The 18,796-nt window shown below is 49.8% G+C and overlaps 1 protein-coding gene across 1 annotated transcript in view; it reads right to left on the reverse strand.

The window, feature by feature from the left end:
• Positions 1–16,422, reverse strand: part of SH3TC2 (SH3 domain and tetratricopeptide repeats 2) — a 65,350-nt gene extending 48,928 nt beyond the window's left edge. The window contains exons 1-4 of the mRNA XM_075541791.1: positions 16,219–16,422; positions 7,748–7,846; positions 3,838–3,965; positions 1,065–1,170 (exon numbers count right to left, since the gene is read on the reverse strand). Coding sequence (XP_075397906.1) covers positions 1,065–1,170; positions 3,838–3,965; positions 7,748–7,846; positions 16,219–16,270 — 385 coding nt within the window. The 5' untranslated portion in view covers positions 16,271–16,422. The remainder of the gene's footprint in view (positions 1–1,064; positions 1,171–3,837; positions 3,966–7,747; positions 7,847–16,218) is intronic.
• Between the last annotated feature and the right edge of the window lie 2,374 nt (positions 16,423–18,796).

The following is an 18,796-nucleotide window of genomic DNA, read 5'->3' on the forward strand; positions in this document are numbered from 1 at the left end:
CTTAGCATCTGTTGGGAAACACAAATCATTTTTAAATGATAATCACCATTTTCAACATAATATGGGTCTTTATAATTGCATAGTGAAATGACCAAATACAATTCCCCTTTTGCTAATACCTCTAAGACAGCAAGATCTAAGTTCATAATATTGTGTCTGAGGGTTTCTGCACACCCCCCTGGAAGCTCTCGAGCTCTCATGTTCAACACCAGAAGCCCTGAGAGCACCCCCTGTGTGTGGAGCACTTCTCTCTGACCCACAAAGACACCCGTCTGACACTCCTCCTCACCCCAATAAATGTTCCCTTTTGTGAGACTGAAAATCGTGTACATGTCATATTATTTTATTTACAGTATTTCAAGCATCTACAAGTATACATTATTGGATAGAAATTGTGCTTCTCTTTAGGCATCCCTGGGTGATCCAAATGGCTATGATATGGACATAACAGCTTTCTGCAGAGCTTCCAGGCTAAGACTGACTAGAAAGGCAGACCTGGAAATCTACTTGTATAACATCAGCCGAGGAAAAGCGAATTTTGAGAATGACGAGGGCAACGAATGTATAAGTGTGCTTTACGCAATTGATGTATGTATGGATTGTGATAAGAGTTGTATGAACCCCAATAAAATGACCAAAAGAACAGAAAGAAAGAAAACCCCATGAAGTACAACAGCATCGGCCAGGAGCCAAAGCTAGCAACAAATCAACAACGTTTGTCTTACTCAAAATGAGTTGCTCTTTCTTTCTTTTTAAACTGTCAAATTCGCACCTATCTCTGTGCTTTGAATTTAGTAGATGACTAATAGTGAATGTTGGTTAATTGGTGGGTTAACTAATAAAAAAAGCATCTCTCTGAAGACAAGTTCGTCCATTGGCCTTTTACAACAGCAGGGAACAGTTGCTGTAGATTTAGTTGTGGGGGCGGGGTGGCAGTGAGGGGATATTTCTAAAATAGCCCATTCATGTTATAAGAGCCGGCTCAGGTCCTAACGTCAAGCTGCACCCATTGGCTGATCTGGGTGGTGGTGGCAGCTTCTCCCTGGGGCTGCTCCAGGCCATACCTAGTTTCAGGTACGTGGAGAACTTCCAGATTTCTTCCATGGTCTTGAAGGTGACGAGGAACTGGGACTTCTGGGACTGGATGCTCACCAACCTGGCTGAAAGGTCCTATGGGAAAGGAGGCATGAATCGTGCTGGCAAGACAGAGCAACCTGCTCACAAGCTCTCACAGGGGCCACATGCTGCATGAGCTTATCGATTGTGGCCCTGATGATATTTATATCACACCTGCATGCACCCTTGGGAACACCCCTGCGAACTTCCTGGGTATTGTGAAACCATGCAGCCATGAGAAAAGACTAGAGCCGCTCTTTGTACCCCACTGTATGCTCCGAATACCTACTGCTCCACAGAACGACAGCAGCGATGGCAAGAACGCTGGGTGTAGCCAAGGGCAGGGAGGTGAAAGTGTTAAATAGGACTCTTCCAACCATGTCTTTGAGACGCCCAGCTGTCCACTGGTCCATCGGGATGTGAATAAGGTGCAGGGGACACTAACTCACAGACTGGTCGAGTATAAGAATGAGCCATCTCAAAAGGAGGACAAGGAGTCCCAAAACCCTCAAGAAAGAAAAGTCACAAGCTGAGTACATGTGAGATCCCTGCGTGATTTGGCTGAGACAACAGAGGCTGTGATGCCAAGACCCGGAGGCAGAGCCTCTGCCTCCCTAAGACACCGGCCGGGCCACAAACGGGCTTCCTGGCCCCCGGAAGTAGAGAGGGAGGGCCCTGTGGTGAAGCACGTGGGAGGCAGAGAGCCATGCCTGCAGCACAGCAGAGAAGAATAGCTGTCCACAAAAGAACTGTTCCCTTCAAGTTCCCCTTAGCCCCCTAATAAACTCTCTCACCCAAGTATTGTCTCCAAGTTCTGGGGGACCACTGCAAGGGGCCAGCAGAGAGGCCGGGTGCCCTAGAGAGATACTTGGTGCCTGCATAGGGTGAAGGAGGAGGAAGGGCGGGGGCAAGTCTGGCCTCTGCATCAGGGGAATCACGCTTGCTCAGAAAAGAAGCTGGAGCCTCCTCCTCCCTTGTGTAGCCAGAGGTCAGATATGGGTCCCCCCACACCACCCCTGCATTTCCTTGCAGAGAATGCTGCCATTTTTGCAATTTAATTTTTTTAAAGGATGTGAAGGGGATGAATCATAGAAGCCACCATTAAAATGAATTAGATGTTGAGTCCATGCATGCTTGTATTTTTATAAAACTGGCAAACAAAAACCAAAGCACCCAAAATAAAAATCTCTTATAACCCCTTCTTTAAACTCATCAATATTTAACCCTTGCATGTGGAAGAACCCCAAAACTTTTTTTCCCTTGGACATGAGTTCCTTTGGAACGATTTTATATAAGTAGAATCATGCTTCTTAATTCATGTAATAGTATTCTTTTGTCATTAAGGAGCATGGTACAAGCCATTTCCCATGTCATAAGTAGTTTACATTGTTGCCTGAACATAATGTAGTCTATTGTTGCTCTTCAGTTTGACATTTGGATTGTTGGCGTTTTTAAGCATCTCTAAGAGGACCCTGATGGCGCTGTCAGACAAGCATGGGGTTGCTAACTTCAAAGTTGTTCCAAACCCACCAGCTGTCCCCAGCTTGAAGACGAGGCTGTCTGCTCTCATAAAGATCTGCCGCCTCCAAAGCCCTATATCAGGCCACACTGGGAGTTGGAATGGACTGGCGGGGAAGCAGGTTGGGTTTGGTTAAACAGCACTGCAACAGGCATCCTGATGCTACATCTTTGTACACAGCCTGGCTGCTTGATGGTAATTCAAAATGCACAAGAGGAAAAAACATCAGAGATTCACCCCCAGGAACTCTGCCCTGAGAGAGGGAGAGCCCCGGAGGATGAATAGGACAGAAAGATGCACAGGAAGAAGTCCCCTGGGCAGTAACTGGGGAGGACATGCACACACACACACGCACACACACCTCTTTTCACTGCCCAGATGCAGACAGCTAGCTGTCCTCCAGAACGGCGGTGCCAGTTGACAGCAGAACAAGGGACAGCCTGCAGCTTCTCTTTTCAATACTTGAAAACGCGATCCCAGATTACGCTTTGACTTGAATTTCCCCCAAAATCTTTCTCTGCTGTTTGCCGAACCCTCTGGAGTTGCTGCCACCAGCCATGATACAAACATCCTTGAGACCGGGTCCCAACCATCAGAGACCCAACCCTGTAGCCCTGTCCTAAGAGAACCCTTGAGGACAAAGGGGACAGAAGGATGCAAAGAAAGACAGCCCCAATTTGGTAAGATCAGAGCTGGAGACCAGTTGCCACACCAGGGGTCAGAGGACCCACATCCTTGGAAAACACTGATCCCAGTTATAGGGGATGAGAGGTTAGATTAAGAGTTTCCAGAGCAGTGACTATCAGCTCCGTCTCATGTACTTGGGACATGTTGCCAGGAGAGAAAAGTCCCTGGAGAAAGATCCCACGCTTGGCAAAGTGGAGGGCTGTGAAAAAGAGGAAGGCCCTCGGCAAGATGGACTGGTGTAGTGCCTGCAACCTTGAGCTCAACCCTAGCAACAACCATGAGGACGGCACAGCACCAGGCAAGTTGCATAGGGCCGCTATGAGCTGCCAGAGACTGGACAGCGGCGAACAAAGGGAATGCGCATAGACCCATCCATTCGCTCAGCTGGCCGGTCAGATGCTTCCTGGGGGCGTGTTCCATTCCAGGCTCTGTCCTAGGTGCTGGGACCCCTGCAGCAGGCACACGCAAAGCCCTGTCCTCACCGCTCGCTTGTGTTCTCTGCTCTGCAAGCTCACCTTAAAGAGTGCGCGCACCTCCTGGTCCTCGTTCTCCAGGGCCCAGAGCCTCCTCCTGGCAGCTTCCTGCAAAGGGCCATTTACACACCTTCTGGAACGGCTCTTCACACAGAAAGAGAGCGTCAGGTCTGAAAGAGAGCAGAGGGAGAAGGACCCAGCTAGAGATGCAAGCCAAGGGAGGCACAGTTTCGACAGGTTCTCAATGATTCCCGCATGTGTTTACCTAATCTCCACCTCAGTGCTTCCCGAAGTGGATAGCGTTGTACGCCTGGCGCGTGCTGAAATGCTGCAGGAGGCAGTGCAGAAGCAATACCTGTACTTTACTCTGGATTACGGGCTATAGGGAGAAAAATAATTCCAAGTCCAAGGCCAGTGCCAGAGGGCACTGAGTAATTTTTTTTCTTCAGAAGGGGGATGGTAGAACAAATAAGCTTGGGATCTAGCTCTACTTTTGTGCTGTCCTTACTCAACCACCCCCTGCCGTCGAGTCAGTCTGACAGTCCTCAGGATGGCCCGAGGGCCCTTTAAATTGTCCTCCACGGAGAGAAGAAACACAAACGCAACGGAAGCGTGAGAAGGTTCCGAGCTGCCCATTGGCCATTTCCGCCACGCGTGGGCTCTCTTCTTCGCGTGCTCGGCAGATACAGCGTAAGCCAGGACACGGCTTCTCCTGGGGTGACGAGTGCAAGCTAGGAAGGACTGCTAGTGCACCCCGCTAAGGAGTACATCTAGATACCAGATGCGCAGCCTGCCAGCTGGCTGCATCATACATGTGCAAATATGTGTTCTCCGATTGCTGTCTTCCCACCGGGGTAGCGGGTTCTATCCTCCGTCACAAGGACTGGCTGAGGCCCCACAGGGTCAAGCTGTGTTGGTGGCAGCGAGGGCAGCAGGGCAGCCGCAGCCTTGGCCCCAATTCTCATGAAGCTCTCCTTCCACTTGGCAGAGAGAAACAAGAAGCAAGTAATCACATGCAGAAACTTGACCAGGGGACTGAGGCAGCATGATGGAGCACCTGGAGGGTGGGGCACCTGTGGACAGCGCTGTCCCCAAGGGCAGAATTCCACCATGTGCCATAGCAGCCGCATCTGTGATTATCAAACACAGTAAACAGAGACGGTGGTGGGCTAGATCATTGTAGATGTCTCTCTCTACCTCTCACTTGCCAGGGCCTTTACCGACTCTGAGACACATCAGAGGCAGCCCTGTCACGCCCACCGGGTCTGCAATGCAGGCCTGGGCTCCAGTTTTCAACGGAGATATTCTGAGCATGCCATAGCTACAGACCAGCCGCTCTTCCCAGCACCTGGCCGGCCTGGCGTTGACGTGAACTTCTAGGGGAGACTGTCCATGCAGCCTCTCCCTGGCCTACGTGCTATCTGCAGCCGCTGCCACCACCCCATGTTATTCCCTGCACGCGGAGATCTAGATGGCGCTCAGCAAAGAGGAAGCCCAGAAGAGGTGGGCTCGGAGCTCATTAAACTTCTCATTAACAGAGTGACAATTAGAGGGTCCCTCCCTCGGGGGTTCTAAAAACGTTGTTAAATGAGATTATGCACATGTAGCTTTTTTCCCTCAGTGCCCGATAGAATTTGAATGTTCGATGCACATATTACGCATCGTGCTTGCCATCCTCGCCCTCCCCTCTCTGCAGTACAGGAGCACTTGGTGCTCTCTACTGCCCTCGTCTGGCCACACCTGGTTTAACCTCAGCATTGACAGGCTGTGATCTCTTTGCCCAGTGCCTTCAGCCTTCCAAAAACCAAACCACACTCGCTGCCACCGAGTCGATGCTGTCTCAGAGAGACCATGACCCTGCAGGACAGGGTAGAATCGTCCCTGTGGTTTTCCAAGACTGGAACCATTTACGGGAGTACAAAGTCTCGTCTTTCTCCTGTGGAGCCACTGGTAATTTTGAACTGCTGACCTTGCGGTTCACATCCCAAAGTGTAACCACTAAGGCAAAGCCGGATCCATACTCCTCTCTGCAATCAGTCTTGGAATTGTCCCTGCAGAGTGATAGTCACTTCCATGTGAATTAATTTACAGGGAATCCCCAAACTCTGGATTTAAATAAACTACTTTTGAGATCTCCATATGCTCAGAACAGGGCCCCTGGGTAGCTGGCCAACATGGCAGGGCCCTCTGCGCCACCTGAGGCTGGGGTCGGGTTAGGCAGGTAGGCGGTGCCAAATAAATCAGATCAAAGCCCACTGTCCAGGAGCCCTGGTGGCACGTTGGGTTATGCTATCCACGTGGTCTGCAGTTACTCCCAGGGAGAAAGATGGGGTTTTCTACTCCCATAAAGAGTTACAGTCTCAGAAACCCACAGGGGCAGTTCTATAGGGTCGTCATGAGTCAGGATTTCTGAGTTCCTCACTGTCCTGTGAGGTGTATTGGGTCACATTCTAATCCTTTTGAAATCTGGTTCTGCAATAATGTTGCTGTATCTGATCTCTCCTCTCTCTCTCTCTCTCTCTCTCTCTCTCTCTCTCTCACACACACACACACACACACACACACACACACACACACACACACTGCCCAGCTTCCATACAGGAAAATGTAGGTTCAAGTTGTAGTCAATGCAGCTACAGTGTGGTGGGTCACTGTGACCCTGAACAAGCTTGTGCGTCGCTGTGACACAAAACAACTTTAGCAGAGCTTTCAGACAGCGGTGCACTAGGAAGAAAGACCTGGCAATCTACTTCCCAAAGCCAGTCCACGATTGCCCTGTGGATCACGGTGGAACATCGTCCAATCAGCCTTGGGATGGAAATACGCTACAGGGCTGACTCAGGACCAGGCAACATTTTGTTGCTTTGTGCATGGAGCTGCCATGAATTGAGGTCCTCTAGATGTCCTCTGAAGACAATGAATGGGACTTGGGCACCGCCCCCTGGAGGTGAGCATGTGAGGAACAGGAGACCCTGGGAAGGTCACTTAGCACATGACAAGGTGCACGGCTTTCAGGAAGTGGTGCCAGCTTCGGCACAACAGAAACAAGTCTTCCGCGGGTCTGTCCTCAGCCTCTGGCACTGGGTTTGGCTCAGGTGGAGCCTCCTCTGAAATCTCAGTCTCCCTGGCTTCATTGAGGTCTCTGAAGGGGCCCCTTGTGTTTTGAGAAGAAGCTCGCACCCCCTCCCTCCCCCTATTACATTAAAAATCTTTTCTGTTACTGAAAAACTCATCAATGATGAAGACAAATGTCATTTTGCTTAGCCAACATCACCAAACAGTGCCACCCATTCACCTACATACCCATTTACAGGACAAATATTTATCTATCATCTATTATATACAAGGGGACTGCAAAGAGTCATGGGAAATGGAACTGAAAGTTAATGCAAACTTTTGAAGCCCACTTGTTTAAGGTGCCCTAACAGGTACTACAAAGAATCCAAATGTGATCTCCACATATTCATTCGGCTACTTATGTATTTATTTATCAAACAGTCTCTGGGTGTCAACTATATGCAAATAACTCCTTTAGGTATGATTTAGAATACATAATTCTTTTTTCAAAACCACCTTTGCTCTCCTGCACCTTACAAGTCAACATACGAGATACTTTCACCAATAAAACAAATTAGAAGCCTATGGAGCTCCTAACATAGACCAGATTGTGAATGGCCTTGAGTGCTGTCTTGAGAAGGTTTCCATAGATCTTGTCATGAGAAAGCTTCACAGATAAGGACCATGGAGGGCCACCGAAGATAATGGAGAACCTCAGAGGATTTGCAAGCAAGCCGGTGGCATAGTCAAAGTCACACCTACAAAGACAGACCTGGTGAGAGTCACTAAAGGGGGCGCAAGGGGGATTTCTCAGGTGAGAAAGATAAAACATGTTTCTGCAATAGTCTATGTGAAAGGAATAAATAAGTCAGAACTTGTCTTGGGATCTAGGTACCTGGAGTCATCTTCTGTGACAGGAAGCATTTTTCCTTGCATTCTGGTGAGGATATAAACTCGCTTGATGCAGCCGTGTCCTTAGAAGGAGTGTCTTTGCCTGGAGAAGAGAAAAAGGAACAGTCATCTGAGAGAAAGACCAAAGCCATTGATACGCAAGGCCTGAGAGTTGTAGTCAAGTGACAATTGTTCTCTGAGGCTGGTGACGTGGAAGAGTTGTAATTGTTATCCCCATTGACTTTGGATGACTGAGTACTGCACTGTAACTAAGGAACTGCCATGCGCTATCTCAATCTGTCCCGGGTGTGCCCATCTTGTAAAACACCAGATTCCCCTCCCCGAGGGAAACTGAGACCCATAGCTTAATGCACTGAAAGTGCTCAGTGTGGAATGGCACTCGTGCTTTCCAACTGCAACATCTCTTTCTCCGGTTCTTGCTGAGAAAATTAAACACTGGCTGGTGAGTCCATTCTGACTTCCGGAGACCCCGCATGTGTTGGGTTTGAAACGTGCTCTATGGTATTCCCAGCAGTCAAGTTTCTAGACATAGCTCGCCTTTCTTTGGTGCTGCTTTTGGGTGGACTCAAATTGCTAACCTTTAGTTAGCAGCTGTGTTAGACAGGGTTCTCTAGCGAAACAAAACCAGGACACTTATGATTTGATAGATAGATAGATTCAAACTTAAGAAATCAACAGCTAATTAGTCTATAGAACAGTGTAAATGGCTCAGTGCAACTCACTTCCATGAAATAGTTAATACACTGACAGTCCTTCGAGTCACGAGGGCCACTGGGTGCAAGTTAAGGAAGCAGACAGCTGAGTCCTCTGAAGAGCAATTCAGGAAATCTGGCCACAGGCAGTAAATAGCAAGGCAGGTCACCAGCAGTCAGCCAGATGACAGGGTCCGACAGTCCCCAACTCAAGCGATGTAGACAGCAGCAGCGTGGCAAAGCAGGTCTTGAAGGAACCTCAAACTACAGGGACACAATCCACGGGTTCGGTGTCCCAAAGGTAGTGTTAGTTTTCAAATTGAGGCAGAGAACCAGCTAAGGCAGCCGCACACTGGTTCAGTTACCAAAGAGCAAGAGACAAGAAAGGTGAGGCTCCAGAGCCATTTATCTCTCTGCCCTCCAATTAATCCCACATGTGTTCATTGGCCGGGTTGGCACAATAAACCTACCTATCACAGCAGCCTTTAATGACTTAACCACCCAGGACTCCACGATTGCTGTTAGTTTCCATCACCTTGATTGTGACTCACTTAGCATAGAACTGCCAAATAGGGTGTTCAAGGCTTTAGCCTGTCAAAGCAGAGGCTCCTTTCACCTACTAGTCAAGTGCTTAAGCCTATGTCACATGGTAAAGTGTTTATTATTATAAGCATTACAGGGTCATGAATGGGAGCACTGGAGGCACAGTGGGCTGCTAACCAGGTCAGCAGTTTGAAGCCACCAACCACTCTGCAGGAAAAGTCAACGCTTTCTGCTCTCATAAAGATGTGCAGTCTTAAAGCCCCACGGGTGTAGTTGTACTCGGTCCTATAGGGTCCATATGAATCAGCATCTACTCGATGACAGGGAGTTTGGTTTTAATTTTAGTCCTAAATAAAGATTGAGAATCTCAATTCAATCAGCGCTACCGCTAGACGCTGTTCCCCGATTCTTCCCGTGTGAAATTGAGGAGGGTCTGAGTCGAGCAGCCAGCAGGTTTTGCATTCGGGCCATGTGCTCCTACTGATGCTTCAGGAATGGGGCAGGCTTGCTCACTGCTGATCGATGGTGAAGCCGAGTCACCTCAACCTCCTACTATCTCCAAGACCCCGTCTCCACTCTGTACTGGTGCCCAAGGACTGTGGGAACCAAGCAAAAGAGCTCCCCTTCTTCAGAGCTGAAGCGGTTGGCACATTCGTGGGTGAGGGTATGGATTTCAGCTTGAATGGGCAACAGGAGGGTCAATCTGTTCCCGGTTTTGCATCTAGTAAATCTCGTTGGGTGTTTGATGCTGAAAGCTAAGTAGCTTAGCTTGAAAGCTGCCGGTAATGAGCTAGAGTTGAACAGGCTCATGCTGTACTTCTGCCAAAACCAAAAGTCACCTTACCCCAAAAAATATGTACACTCATCAGAGGACTCAAATCCAGAATAACAACGAAAACCAAAGTCCCCGTCCTCCAGTCAATGCTGAGTTACGGTGACGATCGGACAGGCTAGAATGCCCCTACGCCTTTTAGAGACTGTAACTCTTTCCAGGAGTAGAAAGGCCTCTTTCTCCCTCAGAGCAGTCAGTGGGTTTGAACAGCTGGCCTCGTCGTTAGCAGCCCAGTGCGTAGTCACTGCAACACCAGGGCTCCAGAACAAAGCTCTTTAACACATGGTCCTCAACCCACTAGGAAAATAAGCAAAGGCTAGAAGAGATTTTGACCAAGACATGATCCAAACGGCCGATAACTAGTTGAACCTTTTCCCAGCCCTGTCACAGAAATGAAAATCAAACCACAGAGTGCATCGCTGACAGTCTGGTTACAATGAAAACGGTGTATAGAACCACGCTGCTTGTGGAGCAACCAGAACTCCCATGGGCTGCAAGTTTGGAGGATAAGCTGAGCTTATATGGACATAAACACTTATATAGTAATTCCACTCCTCTGTTTACACCCGAATATTCAGACCTGCACCAGTCCTGGTACACTAAAGCCAGGAAGAACTCAACTCTCCATCTACTCCCAAGGTAAAGGAGACCAGAGACAAAGACCTTCCTCCAGAGCCAACAAAAAGCCAGGCCCTTGGGATGCTGTCAAAGTAGGCCTGCCTCTGACATCCCACGGGGTTCGGAGGCACAATTTACGAGGATAATATATAAGGAGTATAGTGAGGCCATAGAGCATAGGAGGGATAGGCGAGAAAGTAAAATAAGGGAGTCAGGCACATTCATGGTAGCATGCCCACCTCAGCCCCTCTTGGTGGGTCCACGTGGAGGTGGGAGGAGAGAGAGCAAGTGAATTTCTAATTAAGGCTTGTATTTCACTTAGGGGAATGCAAGCCCCCCTGATTACAGGTAACCACCTCCATAACAGGAAGGGGCTGCCCAATAAGCATACGTGTGACAGGAAGAGGATGAGCTAGGCGTGTACACGTCATAAGAAGGGGAGGGACTAGGGTGCACATGTGACAAGACGGGCAGATCCTAGATTCAAGAAGGCAGCCTAACTGTGGTTGTCCTTGAGTTGGCTTGACCTTGTCTCTGGGCTCTCCTTCAGGGAAACAATCCACTATCCTTATCAGCAGGGAGTGGGCCCTACCTCTGGTGGGACAGACAATAGAGCCCCATTGCCCTACCTGGCTGATGCCCTCAGGGAGAAAACCTCTAAGCAGCTGACCTTGAATGTGCTACCGTGTGTTGCAAGCAGTATCCTAGGTTCGGCATATATTGTGGGGGACAACCTGGGAAAACCTTTCTGTATCCCACATGCTGGCACCCTGGATTTAAGCTTCTGTCCTCCTCAACTGTAAGGTAATACGTTTTTGTTTGTGAACGTGACCCACTTGCGGTAGCACTAGCTGACTAAGATGAGCATCATGCTCTTGTAAGACCTATCTATATGGAATCAGATTGACAACCAAGCTCCAAATTCGCTGCCATCGAGTCAAGGCTGACTCGTGGGTTTCCAAGACTGTACCCCTTTGCGGGAGTAGAAAGCCCAGTCTTTCTCGCTTGGAGCTGCTGAAGGTTTCTAACTGCCGACCACATGGAACTCAGCAGAACGTGTAGCCCTCTACACCAGCAGGTCTCCTAAGCAGACATTTGTCCTTCAGACTTTTTGCCTCACTCACACACTTTTTACTCTTCTAGCATGACAAGCTGGGGTAGATCCACAGTCTCCTTGCGGAACAGACACCCAGTTAGCACGACGGCTGTACCTGTCAAGGTAGATGCGGACGGATCTACATGAATCATAATGATGAGAGCGGGGAAAGGGAAAGTTGTGTAATGTTATGAGGTGGGGCTCTGGTGTAGTGGTTATGCATTGGCCTGCGATCCACATGGTTGGCAGTTCAAAACCACCAGTAGCTACAAGGGAGAAAGACTGGACTTTCTACTCCCAGAAACAGTTACAGCTTTGGAACCACTCGGCGTCATCAGTGACTCCGGGGACGTGAATTTGGTTTGGGTTTGGTAACATGACCACGTGTCCTCATTTTGCTGAAGTTTGAAAATGTGCAGAACAATTCTTGGCCCTGACTATGGGTCTATGAATGTGTAATGCAGACACCAAACCACTGAGCTCATACATGCGCTTAACTCTGGCGCGGGAGAGGAAGAGAGTCCCAAGGGACTTTAGTTGTATCTACTGATAATAGTTTATTTTAAAATAAGAAATTGAATGTCTGAAGTAAAAAGGCCAAGAACCTGGAAAATCTGTTATTCAATGAGGTATGATACTGGGCTTGACGAGCCTCACCTAGCTTTTAATGCTTACGCAGGGAGCATTGGCATTATCATTGCTATCTCCAGTCCCTCTTGATCACTTGCTATTCTGTTTGTACTTCTCCGAAATGTTGAAAGTGACAAACACCGGTGACTGATGCAGACCGGCGTTTCCCTCCCACGTGTGTTGAAGGGTGAAGTCTGTCCAATTTCTCCTTGAAAGGGTCGAAGCGAGCGCCTGCCGTTTATTCAACCGCAGAGAAGACTCTCAAAGGGTCTAAGTGACAGATGATGGCAGTTGACCCAAAGCCCAACTTTCCGCCATGTGAAACCCGGGGCGCTATGCGAGCCCCTGAGTAGCATCGTGGGGAGCAGGTGGTGTCTGCAGGGCCATTGGCGAGGATGGGAGGTGCAGAGCCAACATTGATAGCTGTGTCACCTCGTGACACACCAGTTGGACAGATTTCCAGCGTTCAGTGCAAGCAGGGGCCTTTCCCTTGCTGCCTCCTTCAGCCCTGCAGACTCACGACTTGCTCCTCACTGAGCATTGGCACCCACACAAACACAGCAAAAGGGGCCAGAGAAACATTAGCACAGTCTGCTACTCGACTGGAGTCAGGAATTAGGAGAAAGGATGTGGAGACGGTCCATGTTCACTAACAGTACAAGCAGTCCACAATTTCTGATGCCCGGCTCTGACAAATCCAAGAGATCAATGATCTCATTTAGTCTTCCCAACCACCCCACGTGGTAGGGACCCCAAGAGGATTGCCGAGGCTCATAGAACGCCAGACACGTGCCAAGGCCGCACATGCTATTAAGTTGCTCCAGGATGTGTCTCACACTTTCCTCCAATCTCCTGGGACAAACTGGGAACCTAGAGCGGGGACGCTCAGATCAAGAGGCCCAGAGCCCCACTACCATACTGACTCTCTAGGACAAGGCAGGCAAGCATGGAGAACAGCGTGGGAGCAGGGGGGCCTTGAGGAGCCTCGGCAGAATTAAATGCTAGTTTAGGTCTTTTTCAAAAGTGACTCCAATGGCGGAAACTGAAAGTGCGGGAATAGGGTCATTTCATGACAGCGCCATGAGAACCCAGAGGATGCTTCCTGCGAAATGTCGGCTGGCATGTTGAGAACTACAGCTCTGAAGCACTGCTGCTCTGCATGGAGCTGAGGCCTGGAGCAGGAGTAGAGCTCCCTAAGACACCGCCCGGGGCAGAGATGAGCGAGCAGAGGCTCAGGGAGAACGTGCTCTGCTAGAGTCAGAGAGAAGCAGTACCAGGCACTAGCATCTGTTTTAGGAACTGTGTACTGGACTCCCAGGTGGGCTTAATCCCTCCAGCAACACTCGCACCCAAAAAGGCATAATTATTATATATTTTTATAACTGTCTTAGAATTTTTATTTAACCCAGGAAAGGAAAGTCCCAACAGTCTCAAGAAAGCACCTAGAAACCTGCGGTAGTTACATAACCTGGAGTCAAGTGGAGAAGGGGTGGAGTCTAGCCTGTCAATCAGGTCACAGCTTGATGACCTCATTTGGAGGCACCTCAGAGATTAACAGCTCACTGGAGGCCAGATACACACATACTCTCTGCGTCGTATTCTTGTCTGATGACAAGACACATGGAGCTACACTAGAGCTTGGGAGCTGGAGAGACCCACGCCAGTGCTGAGATGCATCTACCACCACTGGATCCACCGGCTGGCCAGTGATCTTCCTGCATTTGACATCTTTGCATGTGTTGCATGAGTCTGAAGAAGAATTGATAGATTGGCATTGGACATATGGACTAATTTCAGACATATGGGCTTGATCTGGACTGGGCTGGGATGTTTTCTCAATACTAAATTGCTCTTGTATATAAAGCTCTTTCTTATACACATATGCGTGTCTATGGAATTTGTTTCTCTATTCAACCCAGACTAACACAAAACCCAATGCCATATTATTCACAAGGTCGTGCAGCTCCATCAGAAACATCTTACTCCTCTTTCTTTCATTTTTTACATGAGACCAGGAGTGATTATTCAGGGATCAGGGGAAGGACAGGGGTATAAGATTGGGGCACATTATATGGTATAAGCTGGGGGAGGGAGGGGATATTGAACAAGAAGAGGGGTGGGCCCAAGAATAAGTAGGTCATTATTCTACAGTTCTGCAACAGCCTAGAAATAATTTATCACTGTTGACACTCTATTCTGATCCCTGGAATCCAACAGCATACAAGACAGCAAAAACCCCTTAGAGTCTACCGACTAGCTGCTTTGCCTACCTTCTCTAGCACCCAGCTCAAACCAATTCTGGATGATGCCCAAAGCCAGATGGCAGGTTGGTGCCTGTACTCATTAGAGTTTATACAGGTAACCGCCATAATCAGTTTAAAAAAAACAAAACATACAGATACAGAAAATGTAACACAGAGAAGTTAAGAAAATTGCTCACAGCAAGCCAGAGAGCCAAGAACGAATCCGGATACCTCATCTTCCGATGACAGGTGATGGGCCACCATGATGATACATGCCTACCCGAAGTAAACTGAGTCAGGCCTCAAGCCCAGGCCCTGTCTTCCAGACCAGTGATCCTATGTGTCTCCCATTCCTCACTGCCACATCTGTCCCCAAAGAACAGTGACACGGGCCTCGGGGTAGAATTTATAAAGGCCAGAAATCTAGAGAAGGAAAACGATTCATAGCTGAAGGTCATGCTTGTGCTAAGAGCATTGTTTGGGGTTTGCCTGCTGGTAGATTTGGGGCCAGGCGTGGGCTTGGTTGGGGATTGCTTCTTGTTCTCAGTGCCTGGGCTGGGGCTAAAGCAAGGGAAGTAGAGCGCATTTGTTTAGGATTTGCTATCACAAAACACAAAAGTGTTCAACTAGTAACTGAAAAACAGTGGAAGCTCAAACGCACCCATAGGAGCCTCAGAAGAAAGGGCTGGTGATCTGTTTCTAAAAGGTCTCAGCCTTGAAAACCAGCCATGACCTCCCAGGGCAGTTCTGAGCTACAGCACGTGGACTTTGTCATGAGTGAGAATTGCCTAGAGGGAAGCGGAGGTTTGGGTGCCTTCTATATTGTTGAACCCGGAGCCCTGGTGGCATAGTGGTTAAACATTGTCCTGCGATCCCTATGGTCCACAGTTCGAAACCACCAGCAACTCTGAAGGAGAGTTGAGCTTTCTACTCCTGTAGATCCCCCCCATGGGAGTCAGCATTGACTCGATGGCAGTGAGTTTGGAGCCCAGGCCAGCAGACTGCAATGGGGAAGTCACTGTCTGGGGGTGAAAGCCTTTGGCTCGGGGTACTCCTGGGTGTCGCTTCTCAGAAACCAGGGACAACCTCCAGGAAGACATAACTGCTGGCAAGAGTTAAGGATGATTCCTTGCCGTGAGGCTCCTCTGTCTCACCTCCTCTCCCCAAGGCCTAACATCTAGAGCACTACTTATCTGAACAAACTCCCACAGGAGGGCCGTTCTAATTAGGTCTATGGGACTTTCCGGGGTTCAGCACTGGAAGTCCTGTGTCCCTGGAAGGCCCCCAGGCCCCCAGGCCCAGACAAAGCCGTGTGGCCAGCCACCCTGTGGTCATCTCAGATGGCTTGGCAACTTTACTGTCTGCAAGCCGTATCTCTCCCTCCGCCACCTCCCCAAACTCTGGTAACAAGCGGGAAGCGGAGATGGGCGCGCTGATGAAAACAGGGTGAAGTGACTGAGGCCACACAAGCCCACCCATAGACCAAAGAGGAAGCCACGGTTCTTCCTGTCCTGGGGAATCCTGGGAAGAAAGGAAGCCACACCCAGGGAGTGGCGCCCCAGAGCAACGCTTGCTCCCCAGCAGAGTGAGCGGCCAGTCTTTCTTCAGCACAAGTAGCTGTTTCCCACTTTCTTCAGAGCCAGGACGAAAGTACCTAACTGGGGAGGCCAGGCGGGGCAGCCAGAAAACACAGCCATCCCTCCCAGGGGGAAGAAGCAGCTCCCCAACCCAGAGAGCCCCTGATCCTTCTCTGGACCAAGTACTTCAGCCCGGGGGGGGGGGGGGGGGCAACAAACTCACCTGGGCCCCAGGACAGACTCCGCTCCCTAGAGATGCAGAAGCAGCCACCCATGTGTGCACCATCGTCCCCTGGGCTGAGGCCTCTGGGAACACCAACCAGAGTAGCGCTGGGAGGGGACAGCCTCCCAACGGTGTCCCTCCTCCCGCCTCCTCCAGCACAGGAGGACCCAAGCGGAGAGCACAATGCGGCCTTTGATATCCTGCTGCCTCAGGAGGCAGAGGGAGGATGGGAGGGGCCGCCCAGAGTCCTTGCATGCTGGGCCCCTGCCTGGTGCGCAGAGCTCCTCCCTGCCTTTCCGTGGAAGCGGTCAGTGCCTATCCAGCGCGGGCACATTCCTCACATTCTAGGACTGGATACAGGGCTCGGTTCTTGTGGGGCAGCAGGGCGGAGGAGGAGGGCGGAGGGCATCTCAGGAATCAAGGCAGCTGTTCTTCTCTTTCCAGAGTGACTTGGCCCCCACCCCTGGGGAAGGGGTCTCCCTCTCCCCCAGCTCCTCTCTGCAGATGCCGCCTTGGGTACCTGTGTGGAGCTGGCGCTATGGCTGCAAGTGGCTGATCTCAACCAACAGCCTCAATAAGCCAACTCCTGGCTGTTGAAGGAGCCAGACCACAGCTACAGGCTCTCAACCTGGGCCATCACCCCGTGGTGACCCAAGTATCACCAAGGCGAGAGGATGGAGGGCCAACTAGGTTAAGACAAGAAGGATGCCGTAAAAGCTAGTCACGCCAGTTCCTAACCTCTCCTCTGTTTGGCCTGGACAAAGGCACAGGGGAGTGCCAAGCCACTCTCCAGCTGGATTGTAGACACTCACCCAAGAGGTCGCACAAAGACTGGGGAGTAATAGAGTCCCATGCCAGGGAGGTTAGAGAGAGCCCACTGGGAGGGGGAGGGGGAGAGCACCTGGGCAGTGGGAAGGCAGGGTCTTGATAGGCCTGATCAGGCTTGGAGCTGGAGCCTGCAGTCAGGCCCGCAAGCATGTAAGGGGGAAGGTGGCCTGGTCACGTTTATATTATACAAGAGCCACTGAGGATCGAATACAGTGTGGGGAAGGACCTGAAGGGGGTCCATCATACTGGAGTGGACAGGAGGGTCGACTCCACACACCAGGCTCAGTCCCCAGTGACAGTGTCCACCCGATTTCTGAAGTCTGGCTTTGATCTTGAGTCACAATTGTCAGCCGCTCTAGAGTCAGAGCCCTGACCACGGCAAGCCCGTGTGCAATGGAACCCAGTCATTGTGACCCAAAGGGTTTTGACCGGCTCGTTTCCTCACATTAAATCACCAGGCCTTTCTTCCAAGTGTGGCTTCCCAACATCTTAGCAATGCACAAGTCCCCACTGGCACATGGGTGCTGGCTGCTCGTGAGTTGAATTGCTTAGAAATCAAGCCAATGAGTTTCCTACATGAAGGGGAGATCTCTACCACTGAACCACTCTGCCTTCTGAGCCATGGTCTCAGAAAATTTACTGGAGACCAAGCACTGTCCTCACAGGCCCAAGATGTAGGCACTCTTGAGTCCACTTTGTGAGTGAGAAAACTGAGGCAGAAGGTCATATAACAGGTCCAAGGCCATTCTGTGTACCAATGCCACATTCAGAACTTGAACTAAGACTAATTCAGCTGTTCTCAACCTGTGGGTTGCCACCCCTTTGGGGGTCAAACTACTGTTTCACAGGGGTCACCCGACTCATAACAGTAGCAAAATTACAGTTATGCAGTAGCATCAAAAATAATTTTATGGTTGGGGTTCACCACCACATGAGGAACTGTATGAAAGGGCCGAGGCATTAGGAAGGTTGAGAACCACTGCTGTAGAGTATTTGGCTGAAACACGCTCTTTGGAAGATCTCAAGTGAAGAAGCCTCCTGGATAAAGTTATGAAAGAAATGAACGCTGCTCTGCTCGCGGGGAGTGCAGATGATGTCCAGAATGATGATTCCCAGAGGGAGCGCAGGAAATGCAAAGGCCCTGAGACAGGAACTGGCTTGGTGTGTTACAGGAAGAGCCTGTGAGCTGGGGTCAGAGACATGAGGGAGGATCCAGAGGTGTGGACAGAGAAAGTAGGAGGGCAGGTAGTGTTGGATCCCAAAGACTGTCAGAACTTCCTCCTTTCCTCTGAAGAGATAATAGCCAATGATAGATACTGAACAGAAGAGTAACCTGATCGACTTATCATTTTAAAGAGTCCCTTTCCCTCCTGCGTGGAAAACAGGCTGCGTCTTCTATTGTTCTCTATAGCAACAACACCAGTGAAGCTCACATATGTGTATAAAGAGAGAGGTGTAGATCAAGGAAATGGTTCTTATGGTTGTAGAGGCTGACAAGTGCCAAGTCCGTGATCTGACCTCCGTAGGCATGTGAGGCTTCTCCTGTCTCACATAGCTACAGAAACTGATGACGCCAGGGTTAACAGGTAAGATGGCAGTGAGGCTGTTGGTTCACAGTCTGTGGGGGGTAGTAAAGCTCAACATAAGCAGGCAATATAGCAGGCTGCTGGCTCAAGTCCCAAGAACTGGAGGTCAGATGATCACAAACCAGATACAGGATCAGAATCCAGAATGAGTAAAAAAAAAACAA

The sequence above is a fragment of the Tenrec ecaudatus genome, chromosome 2, assembly GCF_050624435.1.
Source record: "Tenrec ecaudatus isolate mTenEca1 chromosome 2, mTenEca1.hap1, whole genome shotgun sequence".
Lineage (NCBI taxonomy): Eukaryota > Metazoa > Chordata > Mammalia > Afrosoricida > Tenrecidae > Tenrec > Tenrec ecaudatus.